Source organism: Conger conger, chromosome 8 (genome assembly GCF_963514075.1).
Source record: "Conger conger chromosome 8, fConCon1.1, whole genome shotgun sequence".
NCBI classification, from domain to species: domain Eukaryota; kingdom Metazoa; phylum Chordata; class Actinopteri; order Anguilliformes; family Congridae; genus Conger; species Conger conger.
In genome coordinates this window covers 8,154,804-8,173,026 of record NC_083767.1, presented here as the reverse complement: position 1 = coordinate 8,173,026, position 18,223 = coordinate 8,154,804, and the positions used below count along the sequence as shown (strand labels likewise).

The 18,223-nt window shown below is 43.3% G+C and overlaps 1 protein-coding gene across 1 annotated transcript in view; it reads right to left on the bottom strand.

The window, feature by feature from the left end:
- Positions 1-267: 267 nt before the first annotated feature.
- immp2l (inner mitochondrial membrane peptidase subunit 2) overlaps positions 268-18,223 on the bottom strand; it is a 213,876-nt gene continuing 195,920 nt past the window's right edge. Inside the window, exon 6 of the mRNA XM_061252672.1 lies at positions 268-1,236. Coding sequence (XP_061108656.1) covers positions 1,093-1,236 — 144 coding nt within the window. The 3' untranslated portion in view covers positions 268-1,092. The remainder of the gene's footprint in view (positions 1,237-18,223) is intronic.

Below are 18,223 nucleotides of genomic sequence, written 5' to 3'. Positions count from 1 at the left end.
AATGACATGAGTAACATTGATTATTTGACTTATGAAGCGCCTTATCAAACATTCCTAATTCTCATATTCAGCAGCGCCAACAACATTGTCTATTTCTACCTGAACACATACAAATAAATAAATAAAATGTAAAGAAGCGTTTCACTGCTGACAGAACTGACATTACAGTCCCCGGAGATCTCCTGCATATGCAGCAGTGACAGGAAGCAGGTGGGCACTAACAGGAAGTAATCATTCATTAGAAACCGTGACCAGACAAAACAGGGAAAAAGCTCAAATGAGATTTATTGACGGTTACAGCATACAGATTGATGTTTAACTGTTCACAGATGCAGTTCACATTTTAAACTGGGCTTAGGATCAGAGTGAGTGAGGATGGTTTGGCACAAGGGCGAGCGAGCATCCTCCTCATGGGAAAAACACAAAGAGAGGAAGAGGGGGAAAAAAGAAAGGTAGAGGTGGGGATGGGGAGAATCTCCTGATAATGCCCTCCAGCACCCAGCGCATGATCTACACACCATTTAACAGCAAACGACATGCAGTATAAAAGTGCCAATCACATGTTCTGTTTGTACAAAAACTGATCTATAAACTGAATCGATGGCAGACATGTAGGCAATATAACAGAGAGGTTTCAAGCTTGCGTACTAAACAAATATAAAGCTAAAAACTAAACGTCCAGTGATAAACAAAAGCAATACTTTTGATACCAATTTTCAGCTTTAAAACATTGACAATGCAACAATTTTGTTCACAAGAAAAAAAAAAAAATTCCGGAGTAACATCTCCATTGAAACGGTTCATAACATAAATCAGGGTATTCACTCTCGCCCCAGCAGAGCTCCAGGGTTCTGCTGGTTTCACGTTCACACCTGAAACCCAACACCCGATTCACATCCAAGAATCCAGGTGCGGTGAGTAAGCAGCACAATCAAGCGCTTTCATTCATCAATTAAGTGGCATGAAAGAAACACAGCGCCCCCTGCAGTTCTCCCAGGGTAAGAGCGCGTACGCCCGCGTGCCTGTGGGCGGAGGCTTGAGTGCGGTTGTAGACCTGCGCAGGTGTGACGCGTGTGGCTGGGACTCTCAGATTCAGTCCTCCTCCTCTTCCTCCACGTCTCCGTTCAGCCGGAGCAGCGGGGCGCGGTCAGAGGGGAGCTGGGCCGCGATTCTCTGCCAGCGGTTCGGGGGCCAGATGATGTGGGAGGCCTTGGCATGCACCAGCCCCAGAGACACCTGTGTGTGTGTGAGGGGAGAAAGACAGACTCGTCACATGGTGTGTGTGTGTTTGTGTGTGTGTGTGTGTGTGCTACTCATGTGACACCATGCAACCAATGTGAATTCAGACTAAAATATATATAATATGATACATGATATATATCTCCATAATTTAACTTTCTAGTTCACAGCCGAGTTGCTGAGTTTAAATGAAGGGGAATCCATACTTTAGAGAAGGATAACATGGTGTTTTGATGTCATATTACACAGGAAAGTTCAAGGATTTTACATATTCAAGAAATCCCAATGAAAAGTTACATGAAAGAAAGGCCTTTGTGCTTTTTCAGCGCGTGTTCACACACGTTATTTATGGCTCTCTGTCACGCCATGCAAATGCGACTCCCGCGACCGATAATCGCCGTGCACACGCCAGAGAATGAAGCTTTACTCATTCTCCGACACACTGGCAGATCGATATCTCCGTCTCCAGCCCCGTGCTGTAGGTTATTCCCTGAGAACGGCCGCGTGAGTTTACACGCTGCGCTCGTCTCGTTCCCCGCGTCTCGGAGGGTGAGGGCCCGGTCAGGCCTCGTGAACGGAAAACTCTCGGCAAGCGATCATGTGCTGAATCGCCACTGCTTAAGCATCAGGGGAGGGTGAACCTTAGTTTCGATAAAACTTTGAGTTCAGCTCATTTGACAAAAATATTGTAGGAGGAGGGAGAAACATGGCAGCACAAGCCTGCCTCAGAGCAGGGACTCCACACACAAAGTCTCACACAGAATCCCTGTAATGAGCAAATACGCTTTTATTCCATCCATTCTCAATGTGACCTGAGATATACCCTGACCTGACTGTTCACTTTTATTCCATCCATTCTCAATGTGACCAAAGATATACCAAAACCTGACTGTTCACTTTTATTCCATCCATTCTCAATGTGACCAAAGATATACCAAAACCTGACTGTTCACTTTTATTCCATCCATTCTCAATGTGACCAAAGATATCCCAAAACCTGACTGTTCACTTTTATTCCATCCATTCTCAATGTGACCAAAGATATAACAAAACCTGACTGTTCACTTTTATTCCATCCATTCTCAATGTGACCAAAGATATAACAAAACCTGACTGTTCACTTTTATTCCATCCATTCTCAATGTGACCTGAGATATACCCACGCCTGACTGTCGTGCAATAGTAAAAAAAAACAAAACACTTTTTTTCTTCGTCCCTTTTGTTTTGTCCCTTATACCAAATATGTGATCACTGCTGATGTAACTGTCAGTAAGCTGAATCCAGTAAAGCAGGATTGGCCAATGTTGGTCATTCTGTCAGAGAGTGCTGCCTGTCCCCGCTGGACCAGCGTGTGTTTTGACGGACAGGCGCAAACGACGATAAAACCCTCTTTAGTGCGGACGGCAGCGAACGGCTCGTAGTTACGGCTCCTGGAGGAAACCGGCCATGAAGAGCATCGCAGTTTCACTGCACGATTGTAATAACCACGGGACCCATAATGCACCTGTGTGCCTGTCCTTTGGCTCTTAACCAGGCACAGTGGCCCGCCGGCCTGGGCTGGAAGATTTAAACCACAACTGGTTTTCATGCTTCTTACCACACTTTCATACTCTGAGAGTTTAACTAAAGTAAGTAAACCAGCATTGTCTATTTCACTTTGTTTGATTTACATTTGATTTTATTTACAATGTTAGGGGTTCCAATAATTTCAGAACAAAATTTACTTAATAAAAGACATTGAAACATTTGAACATACGATATAGATTATTATCTGTGATGTTCATTATATGCAACCTTTTATCCATAATTCTGGGGCCCACTGTACATACATATCCTCTGTTGGGAAATTCCCAAACAGAACAGTCTTTTTTCCCCCTTAAAACACCAACCCCCCCCCCCCCTCCCCTCCCCAGTGCCCCCCATGTTTTAACCCACTTTGCTCTAATTACATCAGAGCAAAAGGATGGGGAATAAACATAGAAACTGCCGAGGAGAAAGGGATTAAAGGTCTACGGAGAACAATTAAGTGAAAATATGGTAAAGGAGACCCTTAAGATACAGACACTTGATCAGAATTGTTTCAGAATCCCATTAAGCATGGCCGAGCAGGAAATGATGCGGATTTGGCAACAGCAGCCACCGTGAGGATCAGGAGAGATTACACGCGCTAGGTAATAAGTAAATAAATCTGTAATTTAGCAGGTGTTAAGTGCTTGAACCCTACAACATATACTGAAGACGCCAGGCAGGCACGTGACTTCAAGCACCGTCCACACATCCTGTGGAGAGAGCGAGTGAACAACAGCAGAGGGCTACTTCAGCAGATGCGGGATAAATTAGCATTATTTCATTTCATAGGCATGTAAACCAATCTCCACACTCTGCTCTTCCTTACATTACGTCGCCATTTTGGCTCTACGTGTGCAGCATAGATTAGGGGTTAAAACACCTTCCCATTGTTATCTCCACATCTTCACAGATCCTCTGAAATAATGAAGTTACGTCTCTTAAACTGTAAATCCACAGCCTTCCATCACATCGCCTCATCCACTCTATTATTATAAAGGCTGTTCAATATTTCAACGCTCCTTCAGAAACTATCCTGTAAAACATCAGCGCTGCCTACTGTAAATTGCTTATTAATTTCTGAAAACTGTCGGTTGGAAATGAAATTGGAGATGAGAGATTAGGCGCTGATGACAGTAATTTACTTTCTGAGTGGAAATGTCACCCGGATCACGAGGAGGGTGGAGTGCGACCCCCACGCTCACATATTTCTCCCTCTTATGAAAAAGAGAGGGAAAAAAAGCGCAACGTGTCACTTATCTTCACAATTAATTTGGCTTCCAGGGCAATGTCTGTCATCTCTGTAAGCTGAAAGAGTCACACCTTTATCACTATCCGTGACATTACTCATATCCCCATCTATCGCTTCTTCTCACTTCTCCATTCTGTAATTAAAATGAGCAAAACTACATTTAAAATGTGGGTGATTACTGTGACCGATAAACAAATAATGAAATACAAATACAAAGTAAATAATGTATTGTACTCCCCCATGGCTGTTTTTGGCCCTACATCAGGAGTGCACAACTCCGGTTCTCAAGGACCAGTCAGGTTTTTTTATTCCAACCAATTGGCTTGTTTTTCATTTGCTGACAGCTCTATAAATGACCCTGGTTCAAGCCTGTACTTGAGCACAGTAAAGTCATTAGGATACACTTGCAGTCTGCAGCTGTAGCCGGTACTCATACACATGTCAGATATGATATGCCATTTAATTAATTAAGACCAGATGCAGGCACAAAATCCTGAAATGGATTGGCTCTTGGTTGTGCTTTCCTGCCCTAGATGAAGGCTCAGGAATAGACAGGGCCCTGTTCTAACCTCCCCTACATTTTAACATTTCCCTAAACAAACACAGGTCACATTTTTACACACGATGCATTGATATTGTTGGATATAGTAAACAGAAGTCAATCAGGTCAAGTGAATTGTACTTGCACGGCAAAATGCCATTTGGGATTCAAACCCACAACCTTTCAGTTACGGTAAGACTACTACCCACAATGCTTCACTGCCACCCTTGTTACACAAGGAGGGAAACCATAGTAAAGAAAATGATTTGACATTTAGAAAAGACAATGATTTTGTCGAAGTTGCAATTTGCGACTGACCTTTTTTTAGTTTCAGTCAATTTTCCAAAAGGCAACTTGCAAATCATTTAACAAAGTTTGTGAACAAGTGCCTGACAGAAGAGCACAGGAAATCAATTTTCTAAAGCTGCATTTTTTTTCAGAAAAAAAAGAAACAAAAACAAATAAAACCTTGCAGAAAACTGCCCATGGATGACTCATTCATGTTAGAGCTTATCACCGAACACAATTCCCACATTTTTACTGCAGTGTAGAGAAAGCTCTTCCCAGTACCACTCAAAATATAATTAAAACTTTATGTTGGATGTAACTGGTCTAATTAAATCACATTGGACTAATTGAATCCACCAATTTAATCCTATGTTGTAATTGAAATTTAAATTGAAACGCAGTGTGACCTCATACCGTTATTTTGTTTGAATTCATTTAGCCACAGGCTCACTGAGCAAAGCCAAGTGACATTACTTTGTATTTCAAAATGATTGAGTGAGTGACAACTTAAATCCTCTGAATTAAGCATAATCTAGAGATGCACAAATTATGTCGTTAATAATGTCAGGCCACTTAAAGTTCACTCAAAATTATTCACTTTTGCAAAAAAAACAATCCTTTCATTGTAAATAATTGATCATTAATAATAATTCATCATTGTTACAAACCAGGGCAAATCCATAGAATAATATTTTGGCAAATGGGGAGCTGGTTTGATTGGTTCACTAGCTGTGACATATCTATGAACCTGAATTTAACTGGATTCAAATTCCAGTTTTAATGAGGTCTTTCCAGGCAAGGGAGTAGGCTTACAACTTTCAATATAAACTTTCATTTTGAAAACAACAACGCTATATTACACAGTAAATCATGTGGTTTTATAGAGTTCTTAATAATATAAACATTGCTGCATAGCTCACACACAAAAAAGACAATATAGAGAGCAGTTACAGTGTGTGAAAAGCCAAATGATGTGAGGCTGTGAATTGAGTGCGTGAGAATGAGGATGGGCTGTGGGTACAGGAGACCTGCTTTATTCTGCCTTAGCCGAGGGATCAGAGTGTGAGCCAGGCTACTGCCAAGCGCTCAGATTTCACACCCCTGTCCAATCTGCGGGTTTCTGGAGACGTTTTGGATGAAGAGGGATTATATGCAGGAGATTATGTCATCTCGGAACCCTGGAACCACAGACCGGATGACCTTGCACAGAACTCTCCTCACACTGAGCCCTGTCCCCATCCCCACACTGAGAAATGCCCCCAGCAGAACTGTCCCCACACTGAGAAATGTCCCCAGCAGAACTGTCCCCACACTGAGAAATGTCCCCAGCAGAACTGTCCCCACACTGAGAAATGTCCCCAGCAGAACTGTCCCCACACTGAGAAATGTCCCCAGCAGAACCGTCCCCACACAGAGAAATGTCCCCAGCTTCACAGTGTGTAATCAATGAGCATGCCCTAGGACCTCAGGCGAAAGTAAAACAGTCACACACACCCACACACACCCACACACATACATGCAAGCAAGCGCATGCACACACACACAATTTATGTCTTAAATATTTTACCTGGGGGGGCACAGGTATACCCTGAGACTTCAGGCCAAACAAAACACACACCCACACACACACGCACACCACATACACACACACTTGTCTTAAATATCTTATAAATCCACATCAGCTTCAAAGACCCCCTCACAGCCCTTGTCTTGCTGGTAAACAAGGTGTGTGAGGGGGCGGGAGAGAGGGGGGGGGGAGTTTCCATGGCAGCAGACCCTATGCACTATTTACAGCTGTCCAGAGATTCCAGAATTATTGCCAGTGTTCTGCCCGTGTTCAGTTTGCTGCATGGTCCCCCAGGCTTTCTGCCGGCTCTCAGCCAGGTAGCTACAGCAGCCAAACACACTCCATAGTTTCAGCACACCGTCTCCATAACCATCCCTACTCACAGCCCTGGGCCTGGAGAGCTGTAGGGTCCGCTGGGTTTTAATGATACTCCGAAACTTAATTGGTCAAATAAAGTGGTTGATTACACAGTTTATGCACCTCGGCAGGTTCGGCAATTGGGTGCACATTTTAAGGTGAAAACGAACACCAGCAGACAAACCCCCGTGGCTCTCTGGGACGGTGCTTGGGGATGCCCGTCTTGTTCTGGACCTCTTAGTCTTATTTTACCTCCAGCGCAAACATTAATCAGAGGACAAGGTTCCATGTCAGATGGACAGTTCAGGTTAACCGGACCAAGTTCCTCCGAGAACAAAACGAAGAGGAAAAATTCTGAACTACAGCCACAGAAATTATGTCTTGATACAATATAACAAATATAAATAGAGTATGTACACTCAGTGAGCACTTTATTAGGTATCTTTTAGACTTTTGTTTTTAGACTTCATTAAGTCTTCTGCCACTGTAGCCTATCCACTTGGAAGTTTGATGCGTTGTTGTAATGTGTGGTTATTTGCGTTATGGTCACGTTCCTGTCAGCTTCGACCAATCTGGCCCCTCTCCTCTGACCTGTCTCAACAACAACAATTTTCTGCTTGCAGAAGTGCGGCTCACTGGAAGTTATTTGTTTTTTTTCACCATTCTCAGCAAACTCTAGACTGTTGTGAAAATCCCAGGAGAGCAGCAGTTTCTGAGATACTCAAACCACCATGTCTGGCACCAACAATCATTCCACGGTCACTTAGATCACATTTTTTCCCCATTCTGACATCTGGTCTGAAAAACAGCTGAACCTCTTGACCACGTCTGCATGCTTTTATGCATTTACTTATGCTGCCACATGATCGATTAATTCAATATTTGCATTAACAAGCTGGTGTTCAGGTCTACCTAATAAAGTGCTCACTGAGTGTATATGTGTATTTAAAACACAATACAACTTTTTTCAACAAGCCATTTTGCCATATCAGCAGAATATATATCAATTATTTGTCACAATAGACTCACACACACACACACACACACAGTCACCACGTTGAGTTCCAAGAGACCCAGGAACACAATAGGGGTACCCAGTACCCTCCTCCGATTGGCTCAAAGTGCTCATTCACAGTCCCAGAGGATGCTGGGAATTTGTCTTGGTGCTCGCTCTTGCTTTGTCTGCATTTACAGACATATAGGCTGATGTATGACACATACTGCGGGTCATTCCAATGCAACGTTAGCACAGCAGTTTCAGAACTGCCCCGCGGGAACTGGGAAAATGCATAGGGTCCTCAAAATGGATCCGCAGAACAGTGTTCCTCTAACGCATTCTCACATGTTCACACACACAGGCACGCACACACAGGCACGCACACACACACACACACACACCTGAGCAGGCACACACACACCTGAGCAGGCACACGCATACATTCACTCAAATCTCTGCACATACACACAAAACAAACCCACAAATGCACACACACACACACACACACACACAGGCACGCACACACACACACACACACACACACATGCAGACACACACACACCTGAGCAGGCACACACATGCATTCACTCAAATCTCTGCACATACACACAAAACAAACCCACAAATGCACACACACACACACACACACACACACACACACAGGCGCACACACACAAGCCGAGCACAATCTGGGTGGACATGTCTCCAGTACGCGTGACTGAAAGGAAAGCTGGAAACACGGGTGAGTATACTGAAACGTACTGTATTACTGAGATGGAGGTATTTGTTCTGTGATATATTAGCTGGCAGTTCAGTGAGCAGGAACGTCTCACTCTCTCCCTCCCATTGCCTGGCGGTCCCGGGGGAACAGCGCCAGTGTTTTAGGTAATAGCACAACAGTAATAGAAAGAGACCTGGGAGGTGTGTGCTTTATTACCAGATCTAGAAACGTCTTTCGAAGCCGCGCGCCTGGAAAAATATGAAATTAAATGACTGTCCGATTGTGTTCAAGGGCGTTCTGTGATTACCGAAACGAAAGATGTAAAACATTAAAAGAAAAACACTCATTGTGATAACTCATAGAAATGTTAGAATCATGTACGTATATCACTTTATGCTACTATAATTTGTTTGGCTGTTTTTTCTTGTGCTACTAAGATGCAAGTGTACACAGACACTTTCAGTGTCTGTCTGTCTACCTATTTATCTATCTATCTTTGTCACTGCCCCAACTGTGTCATGACAATCTGTTATCAGAGCAAAAGAGAAAAACACCCGCACTGTAGTTCTATGTGCACACAATCCTACATTTCTTCTATGTAACATGTAACTAGGACTCATGCACTTGCATGCAGACACACACACAAACACACCTACTATACCATATCAGGGATATTTTTTTAAATTGAAATTGAAATGTAAAACCCTGGCACAGTGATCTGTGTAAGTACTCAGACATGGACTCCCTGATTAATAACACGTTTATAAACCGTTTACTAACAGGTTAATAACTCAGCTCTGCATTCAGTTGCCGTTTGAGGCGCACTTGAATATCAGAGCGTTAATATTCATCTTCATGTTCACAGTTGCCCCTCACTGCCACATCATTGACCTTTTTTAAAGAGGTCTGAAAGAACATGATGTCATCGCTCAGATATGTGACCTCATTAAAGCTATTTTTGGGAAGGAACACAGCGTGTTCAGGAGAGTGCGTGGAGCTGCAGAGGACAAGGAGAGGAAAGAGTTCTCCTTTAGTACTAAAAATTCATCATCAGGCCACTCAGCGGACTGTTTCTGAGGATAAAAGCCCTGCGTTTGCTGATGTAAACGGAGACGCGGCCAAGCATAATAAGTAAGTGAATAAACGCCATCTTAAAAACTATTTTGTCCCCCTACAGTGTCAAAAAATCACCGCTTGGAGTGTATGATTATTTGATTATGTCGTTTCACTGTTTTACATAAAAATCAGTGCAGATAAAATGGCCGGATGATGAATGATTTAAAGAGATCTTAAGTAATGCTAATCACTGCCTCACCAGTGGTCATCATTTTTCAGCCACCCAGCAGAGAAAAGCATCATCTCATTTCCCTAGTTCCTCATGCAGGATAAACATTAAATAGGGCAATTTACATTTATTAAGTTAAAAATGTGGATGTTCTTTATTTTTTATTTAAACTATATGACTGGAAATGATTCTCCATTAGAGTCCTTCAGTTCAGGCAGGCACTCCTGCCTGTGCACTGATCTTGTAGGAAAGGATTAATACCTGATAATTTACTCATTCTCCCAGCACATGTGCAAATAAATTATTCATACTTTTATTTTAGGTGACAAAATTAACTAAAGATCACCAATGCACACACAATCCTTACAACTACAGTGTGAAGTGTCTATGCTTGTCTGCACAAATCAATAAATTAAATACAGCAAGCTCAACATATTTTGCCATAATACAGAGTATACTCCATATTAAATATGAAATATATTAAATAACTAAAATGCTTTACAATATTTTTCTTTTAAATTGCCCAAACTATGTAATACTCATATGGAGACACTTTTCCTTTGTATGAATTATTCAAAATGTAGATGAACAAATGCACAATTTCTCTGTATGCCTATAATGCGGGTAGAACAAACATGACAAACTACCCATTTAAAAACACTGCTGTATGACGCTACACATGGAAATATACACTGAAAACATGGTTTCATATCAAGTTAAAATTCATACGATACATATAATGGAACATTAGGAGAGACTCATCTTAAGAGAGTATTTAACAGATGTTATATTGAGCAGACTGCAGATGTGTGGGGTACATGGGTGATTTTCTAAATGAATTTTCTAAAAATCGTTTTTTAAATTGACGGGCTAATATTACCGCTTGTGTCCGAATGAGCATGTTTAATGGGTCCCTATTTACCTCCGAAAGTTTTTACATTTTGGATGATCCTTTCTGGAGGTAATCCAGAAAAACTAAGAAGAATAATGAGAAAAACAAAAACAATAATGAGCTTATTCACCTTTGGGGCTTCTTGCCCTACTAACAATAACAAATACAACGGCCGTCCAGAACCTTCTGCGGTTGGCCCATTACAGGATATTTACATACACAGATGCAGGCAAATTTAAGAGAAGGGATAAATACTACATGCTACACACTTTCATGAAATCTCAGTCATCTTTAATAACAGAACATAATATAAGATAACATAATGGCGAGAACAGGTCATTCAGCCTAGCAATGCTCGCCTTTTCCTAACACTAAAGTGTACCTACTGCTTAGTTAAAAGATAAATAGTATCTAGCAGCGGGTCTTGAAACCCCAGTGTTTCTGCCTCCACTACATATCCCGGCAAGCTATTTCACACAGTGGAACATGGAGTTCTTATACTCTCTGTTCTGTTTGAACAGACCGAGGCTTCGAGGAAAGATCCTGGTTCTTGAAAGCTGCCTGTGTACAGACAGGTTCATTATCGCCACGGTGTATCCCACTTAACTATTAAACAGAGGTTCTGTAAAGTGAGCAAAATCGTTTGCTCTCGGGTCAGCGTCTACAGAAAACATAATCGGAATTTCACTTGAACTGGGCAAGGTAGTGACACCATAACGGCCAGGCAATGTATCTCTCCCGAGAACCCTGACTGCTGAACTGCATTGATGCGATTGGATTATTGATCGCTAAGAGATGGAGAATGAATGCTGATGAAACATTTGAGACTGTGTTACATGTTGTGACTGTGATCAACTTGACATTGTCTATTTATTTTCTTGTCCATAATTACAAGTATAATGTTAATAATTATACTAAATATTTACCCAAATATTTTGTCACCATTTTATGACAGATTCATATATAATTTTAGGTGATCAGTTCTATGAATGGTCCTTCATTAGCCCTATGTGGACCAGTCATAATTCATACAAAGAGATTCATGAATACTTATGTCAATAGCATGCGCATGTCAGTTGCTGCATCATTGAGGACATAACACTCCACATGCTTATTTTCAGTTATTGACATAAGAATTCATGAACAATTAGGTGTCCGTATTACCAGCCCACATTTGTGTTAAAATCACCTTTTTGCGATGGACAGTGGATTCGCACAAAATCTCACCCTCAAGCAAAAGATCAGACCACTCTCATACCAACCGAATGCTCATGTTAAAAAAAGCAAGGACAAAAATAGCAACCTGGCTATACCTGCCTTTCTGTTCCAAAGCCAGTGCTGCTCGGTGGAAAAGAACAATACTTCAGCAGCTAAACAGCCCTGACACGCCACCCTGTTCCTGCCGCGCTGTTCCTGCTGCTGATCTGTTTCTGCTGCACTGATCCTGCTGCACTGCACCTGCAGCACTGTACCTGCTGCACTGTTCCCGAAGCACTGTTCCTGCTGCTGAACCTTTTCTCCAGCACTGTTCCTGAAGCACTGCTCCTTCTGCTGATCCGTTTCTGCTGTACTGTTCCAGCAGCACTGTTTCTGCTGCATTGGTCCTGCAGCACTGTTTCTGCTGCACTGTTTCTGCTGCACTGATCCTGCAGCACTGTTTCTGCCACACTGTTTCTGCTGCATTGGTCCTGCAGCACTGTTTCTGCTGCATTGGTCCTGCTGCACTGTTTCTGCTGCATTGGTCCTGCTGCACTGTTTCTGCTGCATTGGTCCTGCTGCACTGATCCTGCTGCACTGGTCCTGCAGCACTGTTTCTGCTGCACTGTTTCTGCTGCACTGATCCTGCAGCACTGTTTCTGCCACACTGTTTCTGCTGCATTGGTCCTGCAGCACTGTTTCTGCTGCATTGGTCCTGCCACACTGTTTCTGCTGCATTGGTCCTGCTGCACTGTTTCTGCTGCACTGGTCCTCCTGCACTGTTTCTGCTGCACTGATCCTCCTGCACTGATCCTGCTGCACTGTTTCTGCTGCACTGATCCTGCCGCACTGTTTCTGCTGCACTGATCCTCCTGCACTGTTTCTGCTGCACTGACTGATCCTCCTGCACTGATCCTCCTGCACTGTTTCTGCTGCACTGATCCTGCTGCACTGTTTCTGCTGCACTGTTTCTGCTGCACTGTTTCTGCTGCACTGACTGATCCAGCTGCACTGATCCTCCTGCACTGATCCTGCTGCACTGTTTCTGCTGCACTGATCCTGCTGCCCTGAAAGCAGGTCTCCCCCAGGTCATCAGCTCGTTATCCATCTCGCTGTTTAGTCCCGTAAAGACAATGTAATCAATGAACACACACACAAACCCGGCAAGATAAACACTGCTGGGCTAAACGCCTCTCTGCGCTAATTAGCAAAAATTAGATCAGAGTTTTAATTATGATAACTTCACTTACAAGCGCTATCTAAACCTGGAGGGAGGGGAAAAAAACGAATAATTTCCCCCAGATTGTCGCTGTCGTTAAAAAAATGAATATATAAAATGGCCATTTCAGAAATGAGCTGTTTATGTGTAAAGTGAAAGAACAGAATGACTTGGCTGGCAATGTGCACGTAGTGCTACTCCTTTGATGGACAGCACATGAGCCAACCAAAACACTTCCCTTTATCTACGGGTTGCCTGGCTGTCTCCTCTCTTTAGGTTGTTTACTTGAGAGAGACAACATTTCACCTAAACTTTCACCTGAGTCACAAACAATTTAAGTTCAACTAACTTTTCCTTCACAAGCAGAAGTTCGGAAATTTTGTTTTGTTTTTTTTTGTCTGCTGAACTTGCCAAACTGTGTATCTGAAGGGGTAAAAAATTAATAAATAAATATCCATCTGCAAGAGAAAGTGTTGAGCGCCCCACTGTTTCTGCCACTTTGAAGCACAGCAACAGTGGATCCTGGTCTTCCGCAGTGCAATAATACGTTTGGGGAAGTCAGCTCACAGCTCCAAGGTTGGGAGCTTGATTCCCAGTGGGCAAAGTAACTTAACCTGAGTCTCTTCAGTAAAACACACGGGCATATGAATGGATTGCGTATAAAACAATAAAAAGCTGCGTAAGGCACCTCCGATAAGAACGTCAGCTAAATGCCTAAAACACACATTATAAAAATGTCAGTGTGATTTTGACTTTTGGCTTTAGCGTGAGGCGAGCACTCTGATGATGAAAGTGCGTTTGATGCGGTCTATTTTAAAACAGCGGGAGCACACGTCCCTGCAGCCAGGCAGGAGAGCGGTGGCATAATTTAACACACTCCCGAGGGTTCCTCGCATGACACCCTCTCTGTAATCACACGCCTTCCTCCGCTCTCTCCTCCGCTCTCTCCTCCGCTCTCTCCTCTGCCTCTCTCCTCTGCCTCTCTGATGTCCTCTGGTAAGACAAGATCGCTCAAATCGCTGAACTCTAGAGTGGACAAAAACAATACATAACTAAAATCACTGAACTCTATAATGGACAAAAACAATACATAACTAAAATCACTGAACTCTAGAGTGGACAAAAACACAATAGATAGCTCAAATCACTGAACTCTAGAGTGGACAAAAACATAGCAGATAACTCGAATCACTGAACTATAATATAATTGCGCTTTGACAACCACTGGGATGTTTGAACAGTGCATGACTCCTAGCATTAAACAAGCTTCGATTTTCATGTAAGAAATTTAGCTGATGCTTTTATCCAAAGTGACTTAGAGGTGATTAGACTAAGCAGGAGACAATCCCCCCAGGGGAAATTTGGGGTTAAGGGCCTTGCTCAAGGGCCCAACAGCTGTGTGGATCTTTTTTCGTTTTGGATCCCCCCCCCCACACACACACACTATCAAAGGGCTTGTTTTTATTTGACAAAGCTGACTCACACTGACTTTGTTCATCAAAGCCAGTGAGGAGCAACTGAAATAAGAGCAGGGGGGAGGGGGGGGGACTAATTCACACGTTCAGCTTCCACAGGCCTCTTTCCGTTTTGGGCTGAAACCCCCCATCAACCGCCCCTCCGCCCTGCACCCCCCAGCACCAACCAGCACCCCCCAGCACCCCCTAGCACTCTAGACTTCATTCCACATGTTAAATAATGGCACAGTTTACAGGGTTCAGCCAGGAGACATTTTATATTTTGTCAGTTGGAGATGAAGGAAAGTGAAGTATCTCCATATCAGCCTGTGGCCGCCTGCAGCGTAGCGGTTATGATCAGTCCCCAGTGTCGCCACGATAAGATCTGTGCAGCTGTTGGGCCCTTAACCTCACATTGTCCCCTGCTTAGTCTAATCAACTGGAAGCCGCTTTGGATAAAAGCGTTAGCTAAATAACATTTAATGTCATGAGTTCTCATGTCTAAAACACGTTTCAGCGACTGTTACGCCTACTCTTTCGCCCTTTCATCTGGAATCTTCGGAAAGCTGTTCTGGGGTTTGTGCTAATACCATTATTTACTTCCATTGCTGGTACACTGCCCTAACCTTTCATTAATGTTCGCATTCACACAGCTAGAAATCAGCTAAAGTTTTTTGTAAAAAATAACGCAGACCTACATATGCATGCATCACAGGTTGAAAAAAGAGTATTGTTTATCTATATATTTCATATTGTCCATTTATATTTAAAATTGATATTGTTTACTGAATGTTCTGCCCTGAGTTCAGTATGCTGCAGAAGTTTACCTGAAAACAGAGATTCTCATTGGTGGTTGCTCTCTAATTGGCTTGCCCACCCGCGGCAGGTATACAAGACTGCCATCAGCACAACAACTTTTTCACTGCTGAAGAAAATATCAATTTCTCAGCCTCATCTGAATGTAGCTAATGCAAAAACCTGCAATGGCTCATCTGGGCTATGAATCCTCAATTCCACAATCTATCACACGCAAGACAACAACCAGAAGTAAAGATGTACATTTACATTTTTCTCACAACATAACAATGGTGAGAACAGGCCATTCACCCCAGCAATGCCGACCTTTTCCTACCACTGTGTACCTAATTCTTAGTTTGCCTAAAAGCTAGATAGCATCTAGCACCCTTTCAAGCCTTGAAAACCCCCAGAGGTTCTTCCTCCACTACATGACCTGGCAAGCTATTCCAAACAGTGACCTCCCTGTTTGGAAAAATACTTCCTAATGTGTGGAATTCATCCTCTCCTCTAACTAGACCGTAATGTCATGTACCACACAGAATAAAATATAATAATACTATCAGTAATGCTTAACCCTGTTGTATTCATTTGAATAACAATTATATAAAAACATAGGCAGTTATGAAAGTGCTCTTGAGCACCATAGACACTGGGGAGTGCATCCTTTTTGTCTGGGATCAAGCACATACAGTACAATATTAAAATAATCCACCCACAGAATTATCATTCTTTTCTTACTGAAAGTTGAAAAAGTTACACATTTAAAATATATGCTTTTATTAAAGTGCTGTTATTAAAGTACTCTTATGAAAGTACTGTTATTGAAAACCATAGACGCTGGGGAGAACCTATTTTTTCTTTGGGATCATGCACAGATACAATATTGAAATAGTCTACCCGCAGAATTATTATTGGTTTCTTACAGCGAGACTTCATAAAGTCGCACATTTATAATATATGCTCTTATTTAAGCCGTTAGGTCAGTCTTCCTGAAGAAAGTGAGTTTCAAACCAAAAGGGCAGGTTACCAGTGCACGGGGTGTGTTTGGCTTCAACCATACAGTCGGCTTTTGAACATTCTGAGTGCTGTTCTCCCTGATTCCTCTCATGCATTATTTACAGTCCCTGAATTATTTGGGGTTTGGCTGGCTGGCTCGGTCTGAACCTATCAGCAGAGCAGCCAGTTTGGAAATTAAAAGTGCTGTGAAGTTTGCCCTCCCTATCTCCGTATTCTCCTATGCTAATGTTCGGTAAACGTTTAACCGAAACACTTAAAAAAAAAGAAAATTAAAAAAAGAAGAAAAAAAAAGCCTCTATTTTGCTTTGTGTTGGGTCCTGTCCTAACAAAGACTATTTGCTCATCCATGACAGACCACATTTGGGGTGAGGCCAGCGCATATATACAAAACGAAGCCGATGTTTGAAATGACGAAGAGTCATCAACCACAGCGTTTAAGGTTCTTCCCTTGTTCTCCCCATTAGGAGCGCTCAATCACACATATCCCGCATTCATGCCGGCCTGCGGAGGATGGGCTCCCCCTCTATCGCCGGGCTCCTCCGGAGATTTCTTCCCATCGGGGAGTTTTTTTCTCGCCACCGCGTGAGGGTTTTCCTCCTCACTGGGGAGTTTTTTTTTTTTACCTCATGTGCTTGCTATTTTGGGGTTCACGCCTAGCTCTTGTCCTTTTTTAGCCCTTCTGTTATTCGACAGTGTGCCTCTCTGACAGTTTTCTGTAGAAGTCGCTGGACAAATAAAATAAAAATAACCACTGCTTATTATCACACCGCAATGTCAACCACTGCTTATTATCACACCATAGTCTGCAAGGAGCGCTCACACAGACATGAGTCAGAGGGCGACTCTTCAAATGGTAAATGGTAAATGGTTGGCATTTATATAGTGCCTTTATCCAAAGCGCTGTACAATTGATGCTTCTCATTCACCCATTCATACACACACTCACACACCGACGGCGATTGGCTGCCATGCAAAGCGCCGACCAGCTCGTCAGGAGCATTTGGGGGATAGGCGTCTTGCTCAGGGACACTTCGACACAGCCCGGGCGGGGGATCGAACCGGCAACCCTCCGACTGCCAGACCACTGCTCTTACTGCCTGTGCCATGTCGCCCATCTTCAGGTAAAGCTCAACAGATTAACTTGCTGGCACAGGATCAGCAAGCAGGGGGCGCTAGTGAGTGATGAGACGCTCTCATCCTGGCTAATCACCTGAGAGGCCTGCCAGGCACACACCTGGGTCAAATACGTAACTGCTTTGGATTCAATTACTTCTATGCTTTCCTGAGTTTGTCTGGTGTATTGGAACCTATGATATACCCACCTCTAGTGCTCTTGCAACCGAGTATATGAATCCAAAACAGTTACGTATTTGACCCAGGTCTGCAAGGAGGGCTAATATAAAGTAGACGTGAGTCAGAGGACGGCAGTTCAGGCAAAGCTCAACAGAAGAACTAGGTCACACGAGTGAAGCCACCAGGGTCCGCTAGCGAGAGATCAGACGGTCAGCACTGGCACGGTCTGAATTCAGAACGGCCCGGAAGGTTCCTCCACGTGACCGCGCATGGCCTTGACAGGATGAGTCACTCAGACGCCCCATCCGAAACTTTGCCGCTCATCAAACATCTGTTTCCTGCGATGCTGCTCCCTTTCAGAGACTGGCTGGATCTGCACAGCCTTAAACTCTCATCTAATCCTGGAGCAAATGGATTTAAATTGGGGGACTTTGGAACAGGGTGGCACGGTGGTGCAGAGGGAAGCACCATTGCCTCCCACAGCTCAAACACAGGCAGGCTAGGTTAATTGGAGAGTCTAAACTGGTGTGTGTGCCTGCG